Source organism: Chrysemys picta, chromosome 10 (genome assembly GCF_011386835.1).
Source record: "Chrysemys picta bellii isolate R12L10 chromosome 10, ASM1138683v2, whole genome shotgun sequence".
NCBI classification, from domain to species: Eukaryota; Metazoa; Chordata; order Testudines; family Emydidae; genus Chrysemys; species Chrysemys picta.
Genome location: NC_088800.1, coordinates 52,761,377 through 52,783,246, shown reverse-complemented (window position 1 = coordinate 52,783,246; position 21,870 = coordinate 52,761,377). Strand labels below are relative to the sequence as shown.

General features: G+C 54.5%; 1 protein-coding gene across 1 annotated transcript in view; it reads right to left on the bottom strand.

Annotated features, from left to right (window-relative positions):
- SBK1 (SH3 domain binding kinase 1) overlaps positions 1-20,016 on the bottom strand; it is an 89,887-nt gene extending 69,871 nt beyond the window's left edge. The window contains exon 1 of the mRNA XM_065559809.1: positions 18,987-20,016. Coding sequence (XP_065415881.1) covers positions 18,987-19,048 — 62 coding nt within the window. The 5' untranslated portion in view covers positions 19,049-20,016. The remainder of the gene's footprint in view (positions 1-18,986) is intronic.
- Between the last annotated feature and the right edge of the window lie 1,854 nt (positions 20,017-21,870).

The window sequence follows — 21,870 nt, the reverse complement described above, 5'->3', positions numbered from 1 at the left end:
GGATAGTTCTCTGAAAATGTCCGCGCAGTGTGCAGAGGCGGTCAAAAAAGCAAACAGGATGTTAGGAATCATTAAAAAGAGGATAGAGAATAAGACTGAGAATATATTATTGCCCTTATATAAATCGATGGTACGCCCTCATCTCGAATACTGCGTACAGATGTGGTCTCCTCATCTCAAAAAAGATATACTGGCACTAGAAAAGGTTCAGAAAAGGGCAACTAAATGATTAGGGGTTTGGAACGGGTCCCATATGAGGAGAGATTAAAGAGGCTAGGACTCTTCAGCTTGGAAAAGAGGAGACTAAGGGGGGATATGATAGAGGTATATAAAATCATGAGTGATGTGGAGAAAGTGGATAAGGAAAAGTTATTTATTTATTTCCATAATACAAGAACTAGGGGTCATCAAATGAAATTAATAGGCAGCAGGTTTAAAACAAATAAAAGGAAGTTCTTCTTCACGCAGCGCACAGTCAACTTGTGGAACTCCTTACCTGAGGAGGTTGTGAAGGCTAGGACTATAACAGCGTTTAAAAGAGAACTGGATAAATTCATGGTGGTTAAGTCCATTAATGGCTATTAGCCAGGATGGGTAAGGAATGGTGTCCCTAGCCTCTGTCTGTCAGAGGGTGGAGATGGATGGCAGGAGAGAGATCACTTGATCATTGCCTGTTAGGTTCACGCCCTCTGGGGCACCTGGCATTGGCCACTGTCGGTAGACAGGATACTGGGCTAGATGGACCTTTGGTCTGACCCGGTACTGCCATTCTTATGAAGCTGAACCAAACCCTGACATGGACTCTGGAGGGGCTGGGACTTGAGGGTCTGAAGTCTTAGACTCTGTCTGGGAGTTCATAAATCAGAGCCCCACAAAAGGGGGTCTCTGCTTGAAGTACTTGGGTCTGAATAAGTCACTGAGGGAGGTTGGGGAAATGCAACTTCAGGGTCACCAGGGGGTGGGTGTGAGGGTGTTGTCCCATTGCCCGTCTCCTGCAGCTCTGCCTGTCTGAGACTGTGGCTACACTAGGGAGGCTCTTCCTGCATAGCACTGGAGTGTAGATGAAGCCTGCACAGACAGAAGGGTTATCCTGTGGGGTAGGAACCTCCCTGAGCAACAATAGCTAATTCAACAGAAGCATTCTTCCATTGCCATAGCTGTGCCTAAGCTGGGAGTCACAGGTTGACATGGGGGGGGGTGTTCACATCCCTGGCTGATGGGGGGAGGGATAGCTCAGTGGTTTGAGCATTGGCCTGCTAAACCTAGCATTGTGAGTTCAATCCTTGAGGGGGCTACTTAGGGATCTGGGGCAAAATCAGTACTTGGTCCAGCTAATGAAGGCAGGGGCTGGACTCAGTGACCTTTTGGGGTCGCTTCCAGGTCTATGAGATAGGTATATCTCCATATATGTAGCTATGCTGTCATAACTTGTCATTGTAGACTAGACCTGAGTCTGCAGGCAGCCTGAAACAATAGCTCTGAGAGAGTACTGAGCTGTTCCTGTTCAGCTCAATGGGGTGTTCACCCTGAGGCCTCATGCTGATAGCCCTGTTAATTGTTTTAGTGCTTCTCCTTTTAACAGGAATCCCCAGCTATTCTTGGAGTGTGAGTGGAGCTGTGAGCAGGCATTGCAGATGGTGAGTCACCTGGAGGCTCTGTTACAGGATCTGAGAAAACAGCTGCTTAACTTAGTTTCAAGCCCCATTAACAAGTGGTGTTTTATTTCAACAGAGGTGGCAAGCATCACTTCACAGCCCAGAAATAGCCAGGCACTTGCACCTTCCCAGCTGCAGGGCCCAGAGTGGAGGGAGTGCCACTGCTCTCTGCCAGATCCAGCTGCTGTTGCTTGGGCTGCATCCCTGTACTAGCATCTTCCCCTCCCTTCAAGCCTCTCACCCCAGGACTCTGCCACAGCCTATGTCCCCAATCCCCTTTGTTCCCACTCCCCAGCTCATTTCCTTAGCTCCACCAGTGCCCCCTGGTGGGGGAGAAGAGACAGGACTTCTCCGGGGTGATTAATGAGGATTTGTTACTGGTGCTGCAGGACACAGACAGACCTCGTGGTTCTCACAGTAATTACCCAACCAGCTGGGGTCTGGCCTGGAATGGGTTGCTTACTACACTGCATGGCTCACCAGCCCCCATCCTATCCCATTCCTGTCTGTGGGCTGTTGTGCTGTGGATCTCCCTAATTCAGCATGCCTAGTACCACCTTTCATCCTGCTTCTGCAACATCTATTCTAGTCAAAACAAAATCCACTGCTCTCTAACCGCTCTGTGCCCAGGGCTTGGTGTGTTCAGCTGTCCAGGGCAGAGAGCTTGTGTCTCTGTGTCCTGGACAGCACTGAGCAAACAACTGGCCATCTACAAATTCTAATAATGTGTAATAATGTCTTGGGCTTCTATTCCCAATCAATCAATAAAGCAAGCAAGCAAGCAAGCCCCTTGCTGCATATGGGGCTCAATCAGAGCCTGGCTTGGTCTTGGCTACTTAAAGGGACAGACACACTAACGAACAACATCCACGTAGCACTTATTGGCAGAGGAGCATAATCAATCTCCCTTCCACCAGTGAGCAAACTGAAGCACAGAGCATGAAGTGATAGGCCCAAGGCCACTCAGTGGCAGAGTGGGGCCTAGAACCTGCTCTTCCTGACTTATAGCCTATTGTGTCAGCTGCTGGATCACCCATGGTCAGGCCATAGGAATAGCCCCACTGCATAGAGCGGGTTGGTCACTCAGTGACTTGCACCCTTAGCTGCAAGGCCATCCATCCCCATTCCCTGAGGGCTTCTTTGCAGCTGGCCTTGGAAACACGATCACCATCCCTTTACAGCAGGGGTTCTCAAACTGGGGGTTGGGACCCCTTGGGGGTCATGAGGTTATTATGTGGGGGGTCATGAGCTGTCAGCTTCCACCCCAAACCCCATTTTGCCTCCAGCATTTATAATGGTGTTAAATATATAAAAAAGTGTTTTTAATTCATAAGGGGGGTCGCACTCAGAGGCCTGCTATGTGAAAGGGGTCACCAGTACAAAAGTTTGAGAATCACTGCTTTACAGGGAGGAGCCAGGACTAAACAGAGGGGGATGCGCTCTCCTAAACCTTCTGCTAGGACTGGAAATGCAACCTCCCATGCCTGCTGGGTAGACAGCCAAGCCCACCTGCCATGGTGGCAGGACAAGGCATGTGCGCTTGTGTCTCATTGAACATCCATGCATGACAGGCGGCAGTGGCCTCTGTGTGGAGCTAATCTCCGCCTTGGGCCTGCCTAGACACCTGCAATCCCCAGATAGGGGATTATCTCGCATGAGAGCGACACTGCGAAGAGCAAGGAGAGGAGAGAAATATCTTCAGTGCCTGGGCCGTTCCTGTGGGGATCTTGGCCTGATCCCAACAGGGATTCTATGGATCCGACTGCAGCAGAACCTTCATCTGCCAGTGAGATCTGTTAAACCGCGGAACCACCAGCATGTAAGACACTTATCCTGGGCAGGACAAAGCCCCGGGGAATATACTGTCGGGAGCAACCCAACACACCAGATAATCCCTGGACCGGAGCCTTGTTGCCCTCCATTTCACCAGGCATCACAGTGGCAACCTGGGTCCTCTTCAAACTTAATCTCTCCGGCCACCCTGTGGAAAGGACTTAACTAAAAGCCGCAGCACGGCTGCAGAACTGGGATGGCAGAATAGATGGTGCTGGGGGACGAGCACGGGGAAGGAGCAAAAAACGGATGCACTTCAGCTCCATTAAACACAGTCAAGTCCCCAGTGATGGGGCCAGAATGGTAATGGGCTAAAGGGGGGTTAAATAAGAGGGAGTATAAGGACAACTAGTACAACTCCAGCCCAGGCCAGTAGCAGCTGAAATCCATTTACATCCAACAGCTGATCCTGGCCTCAGTGGTGGCTTTACTCCAGGTCGCGGGGGACCCATGTCCAGGTCAGAGGTCGCACTGTTAGCCCCCATGCTAGCAGTCTCCACAAAGAAGGGCCACAACAGCGACTGGCCTTAGAAATGGAAGGTCCAAGGCATGGCAGAGTGGAAGCTCGTGTTGAGGTGGCCTGTGCTATGAATAATTTGAGGCCATGAGGCTGAAGAGCTGCCCGTTGCCTGAGTTTTACTGGAATTAAATACGCAGGGGAAATGAACCGCATGAGGCCTCTAGAAAGGCACCAGGAGTGAGAGCATAGGTGCTGACTTCCTCAGATCCTGCGGGGTGCTTGACCTTTCTCCCCCCCTCCCTGCTCTGCCACAGGCCCAGCCCCCACTCCACCTCTTCCTGCTCCCTCCCCCCATCTCTTCCTTTCCCTGCTCCTCCCTCTCCCCACCACTGAACAGCTGATGACCGTGGGTGGGAGGTGCTGGGAGGGAGGGAGAGGAGCTGATTGGTGGCGCTGCCGGCAGAAGGGAGGCACTGAGGGGGAGGAATTGATGGGCGGGGCTGCCAGCGGAAGGGAGGCACTGTGGGGGAGCTGGCTGCTGGTGGGTACTTTTTTTTTTTTCTTTTTCCATGGGTGCTCCAGCCCCGGAGCACCCATGGAGTTGGTGCCTCTGAGTGAGAGAGCGTGGGAAAAGAGAAATGAGAGAGAGGAGGAAACAGGCGACATTCGCTGAGCACAATAATCCAGGCCACCCCCTCCCCATAGGGAAGATCCTGGGCTCCTAAGCCCTTCAGAGCTTAGCCATCACAGCTCCATGGAAGTGGGCTGTCCTCTCCTCCCCAGGCTCAGAACACCAAACTCATGTTCCTTGCGGCCAGGGCCAGGCTCAGAGCATCCAAGCTGGTCAGTTAACCGTGTAATCTGAGTCCAAGGGAAAGCAGCCATCCAGGTAAGAGTGTCTGGCCCAGGATGCAGCTAGGGTTGCCAACTCTGACTGAAGCTATTCCAAGAGACTTTTTTCCAACATGATGTAATGTCATTTTCTTAAAATATCCTATTAAAATCTCCTGGATTGCTTTCAATAGTCACCAGGAGATCGCTGCCAATTCCAGGAGACTCCAGGCCAATCCTGGAGGATTGGCAACCCTAGGTGCAGCAAGGATCAGAGGCAGGCCTGAACCACAATGCTCAGCCCCAGATCCCACAAGGGTGCTGGGACCCACATGTCTCTATAATCAGCCCTCGCTTAGGAAGCACCTGCCTCCTTCTAGAGAGACGCTGCCCCCGTCCTACGCAAACAGCCACCTGGGTGTTTATTCCTGGGCAGGACTGTCATCACAAACGGTGACTCATGGCGATCAAGGCGCCAAAAAATGGGATTTACACTAAAGGAACGAATCCCACAGCTTCCTGAGCTGGGCTGAGTCCTGCAGTGGGGTCTTGGCAGGTTAGCGGAAGGGGGGACCGGCTGCAGCAGATTGAAGCCTGGGGCTGGCGAACGACAAATGGGTGGAACACAAGGCCGGCTGTAAATAAGGTACAGTCGAAGCGCCAAGGTTCTGTTGTTGTTTTTATAAATAAGGCACAAATCTCCTGGGAAATGATGCGATGCTGGGCGAGCGCAAGCACCCAGCCCAACGGCACCGAGACAGCTGTAAATAATGCAGCGGGGAAGGGGGTGAGGAAGAGACTCATAATTACCACGCTGTCAAAAGCAAACAGAGCTAATGGGGCCAACCGCAGAGCTGGGCTGCTCCGAGATGCCTATCAATAACAGGGGCTCTGAGCATCCTTCATAGCACTGGGGACAGAGCGAGCTGGGGAGTAAACAACACCCAATCAATAACGCTGCTTCCCAGGGAGTCTGGACTGCAGGTGGGGACTAGGAGAGAAGGGTGTGGATACAGACCCCCACAAGAGCTCTGTTCACACGGTCCTCCCATTCCTGTTAATGCTTAGGAGGAAGACACACAAAGGAGCAAGCCCAACAGCAAACGGTACCCAGGAAGAGCAGGGGTGGGGCTGGCACTCAGAGCGGGGCATGGCTCAACACACAGATGGCACTGTCTGTAATGACTAGGGTGACCAGATTGCAAGAATAAAATATTGGGACACATGCGGGGGGGCAGCCACAGGCTCACAGCCCCCACTGAAGTTGGAGGGCGGGGTGCACAGTCCTAGGAAGCTGTGGGTTGGGGGTGCACAGCCCAGGCTCTGGCCCCCACCACAAACTGCAGGTAAATCAGGGGCGCATGGCCCTGGCTGCAGCCCCCAGCTGCAGTCCCACTGCAAGTCATGAGTTGGTTGGGGGTGCATGGCCCGAGCTTCAGCCCCCACCACAAGCCACGGATCAGTCAGAGGCGCACGGCCCTGGCTCTGGCCCCTTCTGCAAGGGGGGGGGTGTCTCAGGGCTGGGATAGGAGGTTGGGGTGCGGAAGGGAGTTTGGGTGTGGGAGGAGGCTCAGGGCTGGGGTTTGGGGAGTGGGAGAGGGGGCGGGCTCCGCGTGAGGCTTAACTCAGATGGCTCCCCAGAAGTGGTGATAGCTCCCTCTGGGTCCTATGGGGAGGTGCAGCCAGGTTGGCACCGCCCCGCAGCTCCCATTGGCCACAGTTCCTTGCCAATGGGAGCTGCGGAGCAGGTGCTCATGGCGAGGGAAGCACGCAGAGCCCCCTGGCTGTCCCTGTGCCTAGGACCCAGAAGGAGCTGTCACCACTTCTGGGGAGCTGTGCCGAGCTGGGTAGGAAGCCTGCCAGCCCTGCACCAACCGGACACCTGGTAAGCAACCCTACAATATCGGGACAAATGGTGTCCTGATTGTACATCGGTTGGGACATGGGACAAAGAGTTAAATATCGGGACAGTCCCAATTTTATCAGGACATCTGGTCACCCTAGTGCAAAGACGCCTGAAACCCAGCTTAACCAGCCGCTGGGGAATCTCCAGGTGGCCTAGAGCTGGGGTAGCAGCAAGGGGTGTGATCCTGAGGTTGCTCTGACTAATGCCAGAACTGGACTGGTCTCCATGTAGCCCCAGAATTCAGAGTCACAAAGGAAGGACCCTACGGTCCCTGAGCCACACTGAGTGCAGCTGTACTGCAGTTCAGAATTGGGCCCTTCACTGGGTGTGGTTTACTGGGTAGAGCAGGGAACTCTGAATTCTTGGCTCTGCTGGACGACCTTTGCCAGGTCACGCCGCTGCTCGGTGCCTCAGTTTCCCCATCTGTACTCTGGGGATAACAATACCAACTCTCCTTGCAGAAGGCTAAAGGAGTGAGTGCCTGAAGCGGGTGGAGACCCTTAGAGGAAAGTCAGCTCCTGTCTGGATATGACCTGGGGGAGGCTGGTCCCCCAGCCTGGGACTGGCTGCCCTGCTTTCCCATTCAGCCTGCACTGTTTGAACGCTGCCTGGCTTGGCTGCTCCCTGCTTCCCTTCCATCTGCCTGTTGAAATTTAAAGCATTGCCAGGTATGGGAGGTGGTCCCAGTGCCAACCTGGAATAATCAGTCATTATATTCTGGGAAGGCAGCCAGCCCAGGCTTGCTGACTCCATGCTCAGCTGCTCTGTTCTCCCAGCCTCTTCCATCTTCACCTGCTTCAAAGAAGCTGTAACTTCCCTGAGAGGACTTGCCACCCTCCCAGGGGCCTAGGGAGGATGCTAGGTGCAAGGAGTGTGCAGTGAGCCACTTACAGCTCGGCCAATCTTGGGAAAGTACCCGGGGCTGCAGGTTCAAAGGATCATATGGGATGGGCACAAGGCCCTCCTTGCAGTGAAACCAGGGGGTGCACAGAGGAAGATGGGGGCTGTTTGGGAAGGCAGCTGTTGGCTGAGCAGGGAGGGCTGGTATAGTGGATCACTTGGCAAGTTGACTGAGCGGGCCACTGGGATACAGAGAACAGGATAGGGGCTTCCTGCTTAAGGTATGATGGGCCCACCACTATTGGGAAAGCTGGCACTTGTGCCCTTTACTGCAAAGAAGCCACTAAGCTCTCAGTGTCTGGGCAGGATTATTGTGTGCTGACAGTGTGTGGAACGCTAAAGGATAGTGAGCATGCAAGGGCAAGATGCCCTGGGCACCTCTAGCCCTAAATACATGGTCTGGTGGATACTGCACTCATCACTGTAGTATGAGACAGGATGCCTGGGTTCTATTCCTGGCTCAACCACTGACCTGCTATGTGAGCTCAGGCGGGTGCCATTCCCCTGTCCGTGCCTCTAGGGTGCAAGGCCAGATTCTGTGTTGTATGTCACAGCAGGCATAGGCGCCAACTTTCTCAGTGCCGGTGGGTGTCTGCGCCCCCTGACTCCACCCCATCCCTGCCCCTGCTCCCATTCCAACCCCATCCCTGCCCTAACTCTGCCCCCTCCTTGCTCCTATTGGATCCCTTCCCCAAATCCCAGCCCCACCTCTTCCCACAGTGCACCGTGTTCCCCCTCCTTCCCTGCCCCACAAATCAGCTGTGTTGCAGCGCAAGTGCTGGGAGGGAGGTGAAGCAGGAAGCGGCGGCGGGCTCACGGAGGAGGCGGAGGTGAGCTGGAGCAGGGGGTGGAGCCACAGGGAGCTGCCGGTGGGTGCTGAGCACTCACCAATTTTTTTCCGTGGGTGCTCCAGCCCCAGAGCATCTACGGAGTCCGTGCCTATGCCAGCAGGTGTGGAACAGGGGAGGGCTGTGCGTCACTTTTATGCCTCCCTAATTCTGGACTGCTCTGTTGGCTGATAGAGCCCCGGATGTAAGTTAGAGCAGCCTGGAGGCTGCTCTAGAGAATGGCAGCTGCCTTCTCCAATCAGTCCCCAACACACCCTGGCTCTGCCCTTCCACCTACCCCATGGGATGAGCAGTGGGGATGGATGGATTGATAGATGACATAGGGTTGCCTATATTGTCCCTGTCCTGTAGGAATTCCCTGGGGGGCATTGTAGATATTTTCATACAGGAGCCGTAGTCGGGGGCCAGGATCTTGCCCAGCTACACTGAACACATGCATGGGAGGAGGATTGATGAAAGGCTGAGAGATGCTTGGGGCTCCTTGGTGGAAGGGGCAGCCATGGGGATTTTCAAAAGCCCCCTGATTGTGATTAATTTCACACATACCGCCCCAAGAATGAAAGCCTCCTCCACAGCTTGGCTCCACCACCCAACCCCAGGGAGCCTCACGGTCTGCTGGTCCTGGCACACACGGAGCAGGCATGGTATGCAGATACGCCTCCTTCCCATGCCACCAGAGCCCTGGCAGGCATGGGGGCCTGCACATTCCCCTTCCCCCCCAAAAGCACACACCCAGCTCGCATGATCGGAGCAGAGGGGATGGGGCTGCAGGCAGGCAGGCTCGTGTACCAATGAGCAGCTGGCAGGTCTAATTTTAGGTCTCGTGACCTTGAGGGAAGCAGCACCTGTTCTGCTGAGTGTGGCGTTGTGGCAGCTGAGGTGGTGAGAAGTGCTGGCTGCTGAGACTCTGAGATAGGCCTGAAAATAGCTAAGCCCAGCTTAGCTCAGCCGGCGGTTCCTCGCTGCCTGCTAGGGACCAACACCTCACCAGGCCCCTCCCATGGCCCAATTCCTCTGTGCATGTGTAGCGGGATGGTTACCCTCTCCTGCCCTGAGGGGTTTGAAACAGCCCTGGGAGAAGGCTGTGGCAGGGAGAAGCAACTACTGGGCTGATTGGGGAAGTAGCTGCACTTGGGCCACGCCCCAATCTGAGCCCAGCTGGCCTGTATAAAGAGGCTGGGAGCCAGGCACTCAGAAGTCTCTCTCTATCTTCAGAGAGAGAAGGGACTGGCTGCAGGGAGCTAGACACAGAGTACCTGGGTGGAGCAGGGCTGGGGAAAGGCTGAATAGCTGGGGTGCTCCAGCCTGGAAAGCCCCAGGCTGCAGCCTAGGAGAAGGCTAAGGGGTACTGGGGGTTGCAGAGGGCAGCCTAGGGCTAGGCCAAGGCAGCAGGTCCAAACCCAACCTTGCTGATGATGAGTGGCCTATACTGCAGTCTGCCCCAGAGAGTGGGGGCTAGTTGGTGACTGGCAGTGGCCTTATCCTGAGGCAAGGTGGGGATAGTGGGTGGGGGTTCCCCAGGGAGGGGAGAGCCAGATCTGTGGGGTACTGCCAGGGGGCAGCATCCTAGTAATAGGGGCACTGGGTCCTGGGAGGGACATGGGGGCCAGAAGAGGACAGGTGGCTCATAGGCCTGCAGAGGGTGCTCCAGACAGTGGATGAGCTGATTCCCCTGAAGCAATCAGTAGGAGGCACCGCAGGGGTGAGTCTGCTCCTCTACAGCATGCCTCATGGGCTGCAACGCTGGGCTCCAAGCCTGGAGCCTTGAGGTTGTTCTGAGTAGCCAGGCCAGGGGAGGGGAAGAATCTATCCTAAGCCAGAGGCAGGGCTGCTCCACAGGCCCTTGTGTGCCCCATATATCCTCCCTGTGCTGGTAGTGGGGATGGGAAGATTTCCCAGCCATGCCATGTCTGATTTTGCACAGCTCTGTCCCCCCTCCATACACACACACCCCTCTATGTAGATGAACCACACCACTGCCCCCTGCCAAGGGACCCTGCTGGACTGCCTAGATCTGCCCCTGAGCACACTGCCTGCAGTAGCACCATTATTCTGCCTAGCTGACCCTTTTTCCAATGTTGCAGCCGGCTGGTTGTAGCTTGCGCCGAGTGTGAATCTCCCAGCAGGGCTGGGCATCTCAGCATCGAGCCGCTGGAGAAGGGCAGACGTTTCTTTACATCCCCTGCTGTCTAAAGAGCCCAACAAATCCCTTGACAGTGGTGCCCTTGGGGAGCTTTCAGAAACTCTGTCAGCTCATGGCACCCAGCGGACGGGCCAGGGCGAGCAGCGCGAAGGTGGCTGCAGTTGCCTGCTGGAGCAAGGACTCTGGACCCAAGGCTGCAGCGGAGGGCGTGTGACCCTTCCACTCGCCTGCATCGCAGAGCTCAACATTTCTCCTGGCACCTCATCAGAAACAAGCAAACAGTCCAGACTCAGCCCTGCCACTGCTGTGCCATTTCCTGCATGAGCTGGCAGGGAGCTGGCCGCCCTCAGCTTAGTCCCACTGAGCCCCAGCACCGGAGCCAAGTGACCTTCCCCGCAGACGACCTCAGAGCACGAGATGTGTTACTGGTCTGCAGTGATGCTCTCCCAGGCCCATGGCTTGTCATGGTGGTGAAAGGTGCTGAGTTGATAGGCAGGGGGCTGCAGCTCAGGAGTGAGGAGTATTGGAAGAAGAGAGGGTGGGGAAGGCAGGCCTGGAGTAGCCAGAGGCTGCGGGTCAGGATTGAGGGGCACCGGCAGAGTGGGGTGTGGGTGGGGGAAAGTGCTGATTCCTGCCAGTGCCAATAGCTCCCCAACATTATGGGCACAAAGTCTCCTCCTTAGTCGGGGGGAGTGAGGGGTGTTGAGGGGGGGAATGACAGCCAAGAGCCTGAGGAAATGGAGCAGCAAAGTGATGAAAATAAAGAGATGCAGCCCCCAATCCCATGCAGACTGGAGAGGGGCCAATGTCACTTGAAGGACGCAGAAAGACTGCAGCTGCCCCCAGGTAGAAGTGAGCCTTGGTTCAGTGACTGTCCCCTCCGCAGACCATTGTGGGAGGAGCAGGTATGCTGGGGTGGGGGAGTTAAAGGGAAATGGCAGGCTGTAGGCCAGCTCCCATGGTGGGGGGAGGGAAGGATGCCCCCACCCCACATATACCTGGTCCTGCTCAGCTCCTGGCAGTCAGTGAGTCTTGCTGCCTGGGAGGAGCAGCTTGGAGAAGGCATATGCCTGCATTCGCACCTTGCATCCCCGCCATCTGGTCCGCTAATTTGGGGACTGGGGAGCTGGGGCATGTGGCTTGGCTGCCAGTCGGGGGGTGGGGGGGGAGAGAACAATTCCCAAAGCAGCAGAGTGGAAAGTACAAGGGAGGGGAGCGCCAGAGCCTCCGGGAAAGGGATACCTCCAAGCCCAGCGCTTGCTCACAGGGAGCCCCCCCTTCCCTCCCCCGAGCCTGTGACTAGCTCTGCAAGGCCAGGAAGCCACACACCTACCCTGGGTCTGTCTGGAGCAGCCTCACTCATTCTGGGTTAACAGCAGCATCTCAGAGAGCAGAACTGGGTTCTGGCCAGAAAGCCAGGTGTGCGCTTTCCTTCCACCCCTCCACTCCCCATTTATCACCACCTTAACGTGAACGGGGCCTGATTCTGATCTCATTGCCATGGGAATTGACCCAGAGTAACTCCTCTGATTGTAATGTGGGCAGGGGATCAGACTATGCCCCATGGGAGATGGAAAGGGAAAGCCGTGGGCGGTGACCCTGGGCAAGGGAGGGGAAGGTAACCTGAGGGAGGGGGAGGAGCTGGGGTAGTGCTTTGGAGAGGATGCAGCCCAGGAGTGGGGAAGGGGACGGCTGAGGCTGGTGGGGAAGCCAGGACTCAGGAGACCAGGGGCCAGACTTCCTGCCTGACCTTGGCCATGTCTCTTAGGACTCAGTCACGCTGGCGTAGATTGGGAGAAGCTCTGGGGAGGTTAATGGTGTTCCGTTGGCTGGAGAGAAACACAGCCCCAGTCTCTCAGGGCTGCAGGTCCCCAGCATGAAATGGGAATAACAACCCCTCCTTTCTGCCCCCTCCGTTTGGTTTGTGTGTTGAGATTGTAAGGGCAGGGCAGGGACTCTGTCGCAGCCCCAAACACAGTGCGGCACTGATCTCAGCTGGAGCCCTGGGCACTGCTGGAATCTGACAATGACAATGAACAGCAGCCATCATCCAGCAGTGCAGTCTCTGTGCCGGGGGGAGCAGCGGGTGAGGAGGAGGAGCAGAGGGGATACAATCTACAGCTAATTCACTCTAGAAGCCCCAAAGCTGTGGCCAGCCCACTCCAGATCCCGAGCGGTGGGCCCAGCATGCATCCTGTGGAGAAGCTGGGTGGGGCCCGGAGCTGCCCGGAGAGAGGGGCTACTCCATTTGCTGTAGCTTTGCTGTGTACCTGTGCAGGGGTGTGCTGACTCTATCAGGGGCTGTGCAGTCTTTGTGATGGCTCAGCCTGGTGCGTGCTGGGTGCCCAGGGCCTGAGGGGCTGGGGCCAGGGCCTGAGCTTCCAGGTCCCACACTGAAGTCAATGTGCCCTGTGGGCACTCAGCACCTCTGAAAACCAGGGATCTCACATAGGCACTGAAAATTGGTGCCTCAATAATTAGAGGCCACCTGTGAATATGCAGCGGCACCTGCACGATAACACCTCTGTGCCCAACATCTCTGTCCCTGCTGATTGGGCCCCACAGCACAAGGCCTGATGGGCAGGTCACCTGTAAGCCCTAACAACCCGAGTAGGCAATGGACCTGGCAGGACCTTATTCCTCCTCCCAGCCACAGAGCAGTACAGTGCCGGCTAGCCCTGCTTCCCTCTGTCCCCTGAGCACTGTCTTGCCAGGAGCAGCCCTCTCCCTGGGCTGCCCTGCCCCCTCCTCCAGGCTGGCATGAATCCCGGGGCCCTGCCTGTTGGGGGTGCTGTTTTCTGGGATGGGCCAGGTTATACTCTCGGGTCCAGCTGTGTGCTCTGAAGGATCCCCACCCCCTAGTGCTGCAGCCTGGGGACCCCTTGCACACAGAGTGGGGCCTGCTGGAGCACAGTGCATGCAGGCATGGAACAGAGGTCCTGACACCAACCCCTGCAGAGGCAGGATGCTAATTGCTACCCATAACACTGGTCTACAATTTTTGAGAAGTCGTCTGCTTCAGAGATAAAATGTGCTATTTATTATGTATTTTGATGTGCTGAATTCAAATATGACAATTAAAACAACTGATTGGCTACTGTTTCTAAGATATTTAAGTTTTTACATTTTATGTCTATGTATATTGTAGAGTTTTAATCATAAATTGTAAACCTAGGTCTTTTTGTGTGTTTATGGTTGCTTTGCATGATAATATTTCACCTGTCCTGTGTATGTAACACTTTAAAAATCAGCAAAAGGGTTATATAAATAAAATGTATTATGAAACAAAAGGCAAAAAACTATTATGTACATAGTTTAGTCCTATTCAGTGTCTACTCGGCGCTTCTTGGCTTGTCTCTTGTATTCATTAAATGGAGCATCTCTTGTCACTGTCCAGCAATAGTCTGCAAGCATTGATGGGCTCCATTTGCCCTGATTAGGGTTACCATACGTCCGGATTTCCCCAGACATGTCCGGCTTTTTGGTGCTCAAATCCCCGTCCGGGGGGAATTGCCAAAAAAACGGACATGTCCGGGGAAATAGGGAGGCAGCATAAGTCAGGGTCCGCCCGGCCCTAGCAGGACCCGCCGGGTCCGCAGCGCAGCCCAGCTGCCCGGCTACATTGTAGCGAGCTCGGGCGGGGGAAGGAGGATGGCGCAGCCACAGAAGGCGGCGGAGGGGCCGCTGCTGTCCCTGGAGGCCGGGCGGACTGTGCGCCCCAGCCGAGCCCGCAGGACCACGGGGAGGCCGGGCCCAGCCAGCGGCTCGGGCTTCCCTCACGGGCCGGGACTCCCCGGCCACTGGGGGACCCTTCCTGCGGCCCCGTCACCCCGCGTGGCAGGAAGAAGGCTGCGGCGTGGGGCAGGAGTGCGGCATGTGCTGGGGCTGCAGGGACCCGCGCTGCCCCGGTCGCCGCTGAGCATCCGAAGCCCCCGCCAGGCAGAGGCTGCCGGGTGAGCGGGGGAGCAGGGCAGGCGGGAGGAATGCAGAGGCTGCAGGGTGAGGAGGAGCAGGGGAGGCAGGGGCATAGAGGCTGCAGGGGTAGGGGGGCGCAGGGGCAGGGCAGGTGGGGGGCGCAGAGGCTGCAGGGACGGGGGGGTGCAGGGGCTCCAGGGCCAGTGGGGAGCAGGGAAGCACTTAGCAACCCCCAACCAAGATCAAAGTGGGAGGGAGGAGAGGAAATGTGGGGTGCTCAGAGGAGGGGGCAGAGTTGGGGCAGGGACTTTGGGGAAGGGGTTGGAATGGGGTTGGGGTGGGGCCGGGGGGCGGGGAAGAGGTGGAGTTGGGGCGGGGCCGGGGGGACCAGGGCCCCGTGGAGTGTCCTCTTTTTTAAATGTTTGAATATGGTAACCCTAGCCCTGATAGCATTTCTCTATTGTTGCAATGTCCTGGTGAAATCGCTCGCCGTGCTCGTCGCTCACTGCTCCGCAGTTGGGTGGAAAAAAATCTAGATGAGAGTGCAAAAAATGTATCTTTAGTGACATCTTGCAACCAAGGCTTTTGTATGCCTTTAGGAGGTTTTCCACCAACAACCTGTAGTTGTCTGCCTTGTTGTTTCCGAGAAAATTTATTGCCACTAACTGGAAGGCTTTCCATGCCGTCTTTTCCTTGCCACGCAGTGCATGGTCAAATGCATCATCTCGAAGAAGTTCACGAATCTGAGGACCCACAAAGACACCTTCCTTTATCTTAGCTTCACTTAACCTTGGAAATTTTCCATGGAGATACTTGAAAGCAGCTTGTGTTTTGTCAATGGCCTTGACAAAGTTCTTCATCAGACCCAGCTTGATGTGTAAGGGTGGTAACAAAATCTTCCTTGATTCAACAAGTGGTGGATGCTGAACACTTTTCCTCCCAGGCTCCAATGACTGTCGGAGTGGCCAATATTTCTTGATGTAGTGGGAAACTATTATGTACATAGTTTAGTCCTATTCAGTGTCTTCTCGGTGCTTCTATCCCATTCGCAGAGAAAACAGCAGTACTTTGTGTATCCAGTCTGCAGACCAAGCAAGACAGCAACAACCTTCAAATCGCCACAAAGCTGCCACTGATGTTGGTCATAGTTTATGCACCTCAAAAGTTGTTTCATGTTGTCATAGGTTTCCTTCATATGGACTGCATGACCAACTGGAATTGAGGGCAAAACATTGCCATTATGCAGTAAAACAGCTTTAAGACTCGTCTTCGATGAATCAATGAACAGTCTCCACTCATCTGGATCGTGAACAATGTTGAGGGCTGCCATCACACCATCAATGTTGTTGCAGGCTACAAGATCACCTTCCATGAAGAAGAATGCGACAAGATCCTTTTGACGGTCACGGAACATGGAAACCCTAACATCACCTGCCACGAGATTCCACTGCTGTAGTCTGGAGCTCAACAGCTCTGCCTTACTCTTGGGTAGTTCCAAATCCCTGACAAGGTCATTCAGTTCACCTTGTGTTATGAGGTGCGGTTCAGAGGAGGAGGATGGGAGAAAATGTGGGTCCTGTGACATTGATGGTTCAGGACCAGAAGTTTCATCCTCTTCCTCTTCCTCGTCTGACTCAAGTGAGAATGATTCTGGTGCATCAGGAACCGGCAGTCCTTCTCTGTGGGGTACTGGGCGTAGAGCTGATGGAATGTTTGGATAATGCACTTTTTCTTCTTTGATACACCTTTCCCAACTGGAGGCACCAGGCAGAAGTAACAATTGCTGGTATGATCTGTTGGCTCTCTCCAAATCATTGGCACTGCAAAAGGCATAGATTTCCTTTTCCTGTTCAACCACTGGCAAAGATTTGTTGCACAAGTGTTGCAGCATATGTGTGGGGCACACCTCTTGTCCAGATCTCCAATTTTGCAGCCAAATAAAGGCGATAGGCTTTCTTAACCATAGTGGTTATACTGCGCTTTTGTGCTGCAAAAGTCACTTCACCACAAACATAGCAGAAGTTATCTGCACTGTTCACACAAGTACGAGGCAACTCTGCTCACTTTGGCTAAACAGAAATGTGTCCCTTTGCAAAATCAAACACTGACAAATAAGAGAGCATGACACTGTATGATTTCTAGAGCTGATATAGGGCAATTTGTTCAGCAGAGCGATGTAAGCTTCGTTATGATTGCATCATCCATGACTTCTAGGAATAACATGATGCAATTCCTATCATGTATGATGCAATACCAACTTCAGATTGCATCATTCATTGTTTTGCCTAAAAAGCAAGTACTGTCCAAACCCAGTCATAGATTTATTCATAGATCCAGTCAAAGATGTATTTTAGTCATTTCTGGTTTAAATTGAGATCCCTTCCCTTTATAACTCACTTATCCTCCGCCATTCCCAAGTCAAGGGTCGTATATACTGATCCAATAGCATATCTTGAAAACTAGAGCCAATCAACAATCTTAAGCATCATTTTCGTTCTCAGTGACCCAGAATTAGTAAAGTTTGACTACATTTATTTCAGAAGCATTTTGGCTGTAGAGCAGTGAATTATCCAGCTTTGTTTCCATTCTGCTGCTTGGTGCTTTATCTTCGCCACCTCGAGCAAGGCTCTCCTCCCCTCTCCCCTGCTATGGAGGGCAGGGCCTGCCCAGCCCTTATATGGGAGACCTCGGAGGAAAGTCTAGGGGCATCAGAAGGGTTGCGGATTCCTGCCCCTGAATCAGTACTGGTCCAATACCTATGGGGCACTGTGGGTAAGATGGGAAACTCCAGCCTCAGTCACATGCAGTGGTTAAGGGTCCTGCGGCGCTTTTCACAAGGGAAGAGTGGGTTAACCTGGCCCAGATCTAATTGGGACTGATTACACTCCACCTTCCTAAAAGCCCGGTGCAAATGATTATGGTTTCTTCACTTCCTGTCCTAGCTGGCTGTGCTCTGTGAAACAGGGGCTGCTGCATCCCAGCTTGGAGGAGGCTGCATTTCACCCATCTCCTATCAAGCTGCACCTGCCACCAGGTAAATCCACAGTGAGCAACCACCACACCTGGAGAAGCCAAGGCTAGAGCTTTCTGGAATACACTTAGCCTGGCAGATAACATGCATCCACAGTACCCTGGGAAACACAGCCTGACTTCTGCTATGTCAGCAAGCCGGCACCACAGACCTAGTCATTCCCTCAGTAACCCACCTGACCCCGTCTGAGGCCAGGACCTTCCAGGGCAGGCTGGAGAGCGGCATAGGGGGCTGAGCAGACAATGCCATCTGCATCACTGGCAGAGGGGGCAGTGCTGAAGCCAGGCTGCAGCGTAGAGGAGCAGAGCCGTGTGGCACAGCCCAGTGGGCACTGCTTTGCAGGAGTTGCCCCTAGGGAAAAGGCACATCCCAAAGAGGGGGGCAAGTGACTATAGGCTTCAGTGTGGAGGAAGGGTGAGGCCGGGGGAACACTGGGTTGGGTCTAATCAACAAGCGGGCACATTCACCCCTGCAAAGGTTCCATGCAAGACTGCTGGAACCTGCATGGAGGAGAAGGGGCTGGCCAGAGCCCTTCCCCTGGTTTCAGGTCTGTCTGCCTGGGCACTGCGAATGGCAGGAGGAGAAACTGATACAGTCCTGGGTTGAGAAGGGGTTGGCTCAGGACCTCTGAATACCCAGGTGCCACTTTGCCAGGAATGCCCCAGGATCAGGCCCTGAACAGGGATCACTGTCCCAGCCTCCGGAAAGGCGTTGACACACACAGGAAAGGCGACACGCACTGATACTTGTTGCATTAGATAAATTCTACATAGGACCGGCATAGTTTGCCACACCCAGAGCTGGGCTCCTGTTCCAACATCTGACCCCATGGCAAGCAGATGCGTAGATAAACACAGGGGCATCGAGACAGTGATGTCCACAAACACACTCCTGCATGCCTGAACGTGAGTGCTCCCCAGATGTACACTTGTGTACCCCCAGACAGCCTGGGAAGGGCACACCCAGAGATAGACACACCCACCCAGGCAGCTCTGTACAAACAGCCTGGATGTGCGCACACACAGAGATGTTCACACACATGCACTCTGACATGCCCTTGCACAGACGTGTGTACACATACACACCTCTCCCTTCTCTCCCCTATGCTGCAGGTTCCCCTGTTCCAGCTGGAAAGGTACCCAGGTCCCAGCTGCTTGAAGCCGCATCCTGAGGGAAGACGGGGCACTTGCTTGAGAGAAACTTTTGACAAAGTGAGGTTTATGGACCTGTTCCTGGGCAACGCCCTGTGAGCTGGCCTTGCTGCCCCCGGGACACTCATGCATCCCCTCCCTAGATCAGCTGGGCAGTCCCATTGGCTTTCCCCACATGTAGGCCCACACCCCTCCTTCAGAGAATGCCCGGAAGCCCTTCCCTGCCCAAACTCTGAGTGACTCAAGGCCCCAGCCCCTCGCTGGCCCTGGGTGCTGGGAGGGAGGGAGGGAGAGCAGGCAGTATTGAACTGACCTGTTCATTTGCAAGGGCTGTAGCTCCTTTTTCTGGAAGCAGACAAAGCAGAAGGTATCCATTTCCTTGCTCCCACAGCCAGTGCACCAAAGTGGGGGCAGTTCCAGGCTTGGGCACGTTGCATAGGTGTTGGCATCCTCTTGCCCCTCACCAGTCTGCCCGGAGGCCAGTGAAGCCAGAGTCAGCAGGTCCTCAGTCTCCTGGACCAGTTGCCGGGAAGCATCATCGTGTGTTTTGTCTCCTAAATTACCCGTTGCTCCTTCTGACAGGGAGAGGTCACGGCTCCCCCTGCCCCGCGCCCTCTGAGGTGATCCTGTGCCCTCGGCCCGTCTGACTGGGTGTGCGCTGGGACAGCACGATCCCACCCAGCCGTTGTGACTCCTGTCCCACGCCGTCCTCACTCAGCAGCCAGACGGGACCCTGCACTCTCACTCCCATTGATGGCCATCTTTGGGGCCACTGCTGTCGCGCTCTCTTTGTGGGACAAGATGGGGCTGGCCCCTTAGAAGGACTCCCTCCTTGGGCAGCTGGGGAAGGACGAGGAGGGCTCAGTCTGTAGCCTGAGGTGGAAGAACCTGAGCTGAGGAATTTGGGGAGGACGCACCAGCACAAAGACCCCAAAGCATCCAGCTGCTCCTCAAAGGCAGAAGTGTGGGAACTTGGCCACCCATCTCCAGGGGCTGGTGCTGGAACTCATCCTCTTGCTGGATCAGTGGAGCTGCTGTCGCTGTTCCAGCATGGAGGGCACCGGTGCCCAAAGGCAGATCCTCAGTGCCCTGCGCTCAGCCTCAGCTGGACTTTGCAGCACGATCTGCCCTTGGGAAAGTTTCCCCTTCCCTCCGATCTCCTCATCAGCCAGCATCAGCCGTGGCTCTCGGCGGCTCCGTGGGGCGGGAGGGGAGCAGTGTGCGTGGGGGAGTGGAACTCTGTGACAGCGTTTGGAGCCGGGGCTGGGGGAGCAGCCCGGGCTGGCGGGTACACGCGAGCTCACACAAAGAAAAGTTCTGGCCCTGCCGAGACACAGCTCTGCGGGGCTTGTCTGGATGACAGAGCAGCCAGCTCGCTCTGACAGATAAACCAGTGTGCGGGTATTAATAGCTCCAGATTCATGCGGAAAGATTAACTCTTTAGCTGCCAGTCCCAGCCCTTACTCACACAGGAGATGCTGCGCTGAGCAGCTACAGCCCCAGGCTGTTCCCCTTTGGCTTGACTTTAGGTGGTCAGGGCTGTCCCGCATCACAGGCCCACTGCATTGAGACAACTTCCTTCCCAACGCAGCCCACCTACGACACACTACCACCCACCCTGCCACCCCCTGTTCATCCAGCCAGCTGGATGGCTCTAGTTCCTCCCTCCCCATGGTGTCCAGATCCCATTCAGAGTTGAGCATCACAGACCCTCTGCTTGCCTTTGCCCTGGCCTCCCCCTGCTCTTAGTCCAGCCGCCCTCCCTTTGCTAGAGTGTTGATAATCTCTCTCCTTTCTCCCTCTGTGCTAGCAAGCCAGCCCCTGTCATTGGGGACGGTTGGGGCAAATCGGTTGAGCTCAGACTCAAACTGTTTCCTTCCAGCATGGAGTCCCACCACCCAGGGCTCCTCTCCCCTGCACAGTGTCGCTTCGGGCTCTGTCCTCTGCAGCAGTGCTGCTGTGGGTGTCAGAACTGAAGAGCTGGTCTCTTAGGTACATGGACCCCAGTTCATCAGGGGTTCTAAGGATCAGGGCCAGGACCTTGGATTTCATTCTGTATTAAATGGGGGACTCAGCTGGGGTGGACATTAATCTCATCTTCCTGCACTAGACATGCTCCCCCTCCTTTCTCTGCAATGCGGGTATGGCAGTGACCTTATCTGACCTTGGGACACCTCATGTGTGGGGCTAGCAGGGAGATTCACAGGATCAACCACACAGCTTACCACAAACTCCTGTGGAGGAAACGCAGCCTAGTCCCTGGCACAGAACAATCCAAGATCTCCCTGTTGGCCATACTCTGTTGTAGAGGGCTGGCCCTGGGCTAGCGTGCAACTTCCTCCCACCCCAAGAGGCCACTAGAGTTAGCTGATGAAGGCAGGAGGGTCCACATTTCTGGAGGCCCAACAGGGAAGATGCGCATGTCAGAGCTCCTTAGATCATTCCTTGTGACACCTGTGCCTTGATCTTACTGGGGTCCAAGACTCCAGTTCCAGTTCTACTTCTCCCAAGGATTGGGCATTTCAGGTGAGCAGAGGAACCCAGTTAGAACATAAGAACGGCCAGACTGGGTCAGACCAATGGTCCACCTAGCCCAGTAGCCTGTCTTCTGACAGTGTCCAATGCCAGATGCTTCAGAGGGAATGAGCAGAACATGATAAATATAAAGTGATCATTCCCTGTTGTCCAGTTCCAGCTTCTGGCAGTTGGAGGCATAGGGACACCTGTAGCATGGGGTTGTGTCCCTGACCATTTTGGCTAACAGTCATCAATGGACCTATCCTCCAGGAACTTATCTAATTATTTTTTTAACCCAGTTATATTTTTGGCCTCCACAATATCCCCTGGCAATGAGTTCCCTGAGTCGATTGTGTGTTTTATGAAGCACTTCCTCTTGTTTGTTTTAAACCTGCTGCCTATTAATTTCATCAGATGACCCCTAGTTCTTGTGTTATGTGAAGGGGAAAATAACACTTCCCTATTCACTTTCTCTTCACCACTCATGATTTTATAGATCTCTATCATAACCCCCTTTAGTCATCTCTTTTCTAAATTGAACAGTTCCAGTCTTTTTAACCTCTCCTCATATGGAAGCTGTTCCATACCCCTAATCATTTTTGTTGCCCTTCTCTCTTCTTTTTCCAATTCTAATTTTGTTTTTTTGAGCTGGAGTGACCAGAACTGCATGCAGTATTCAG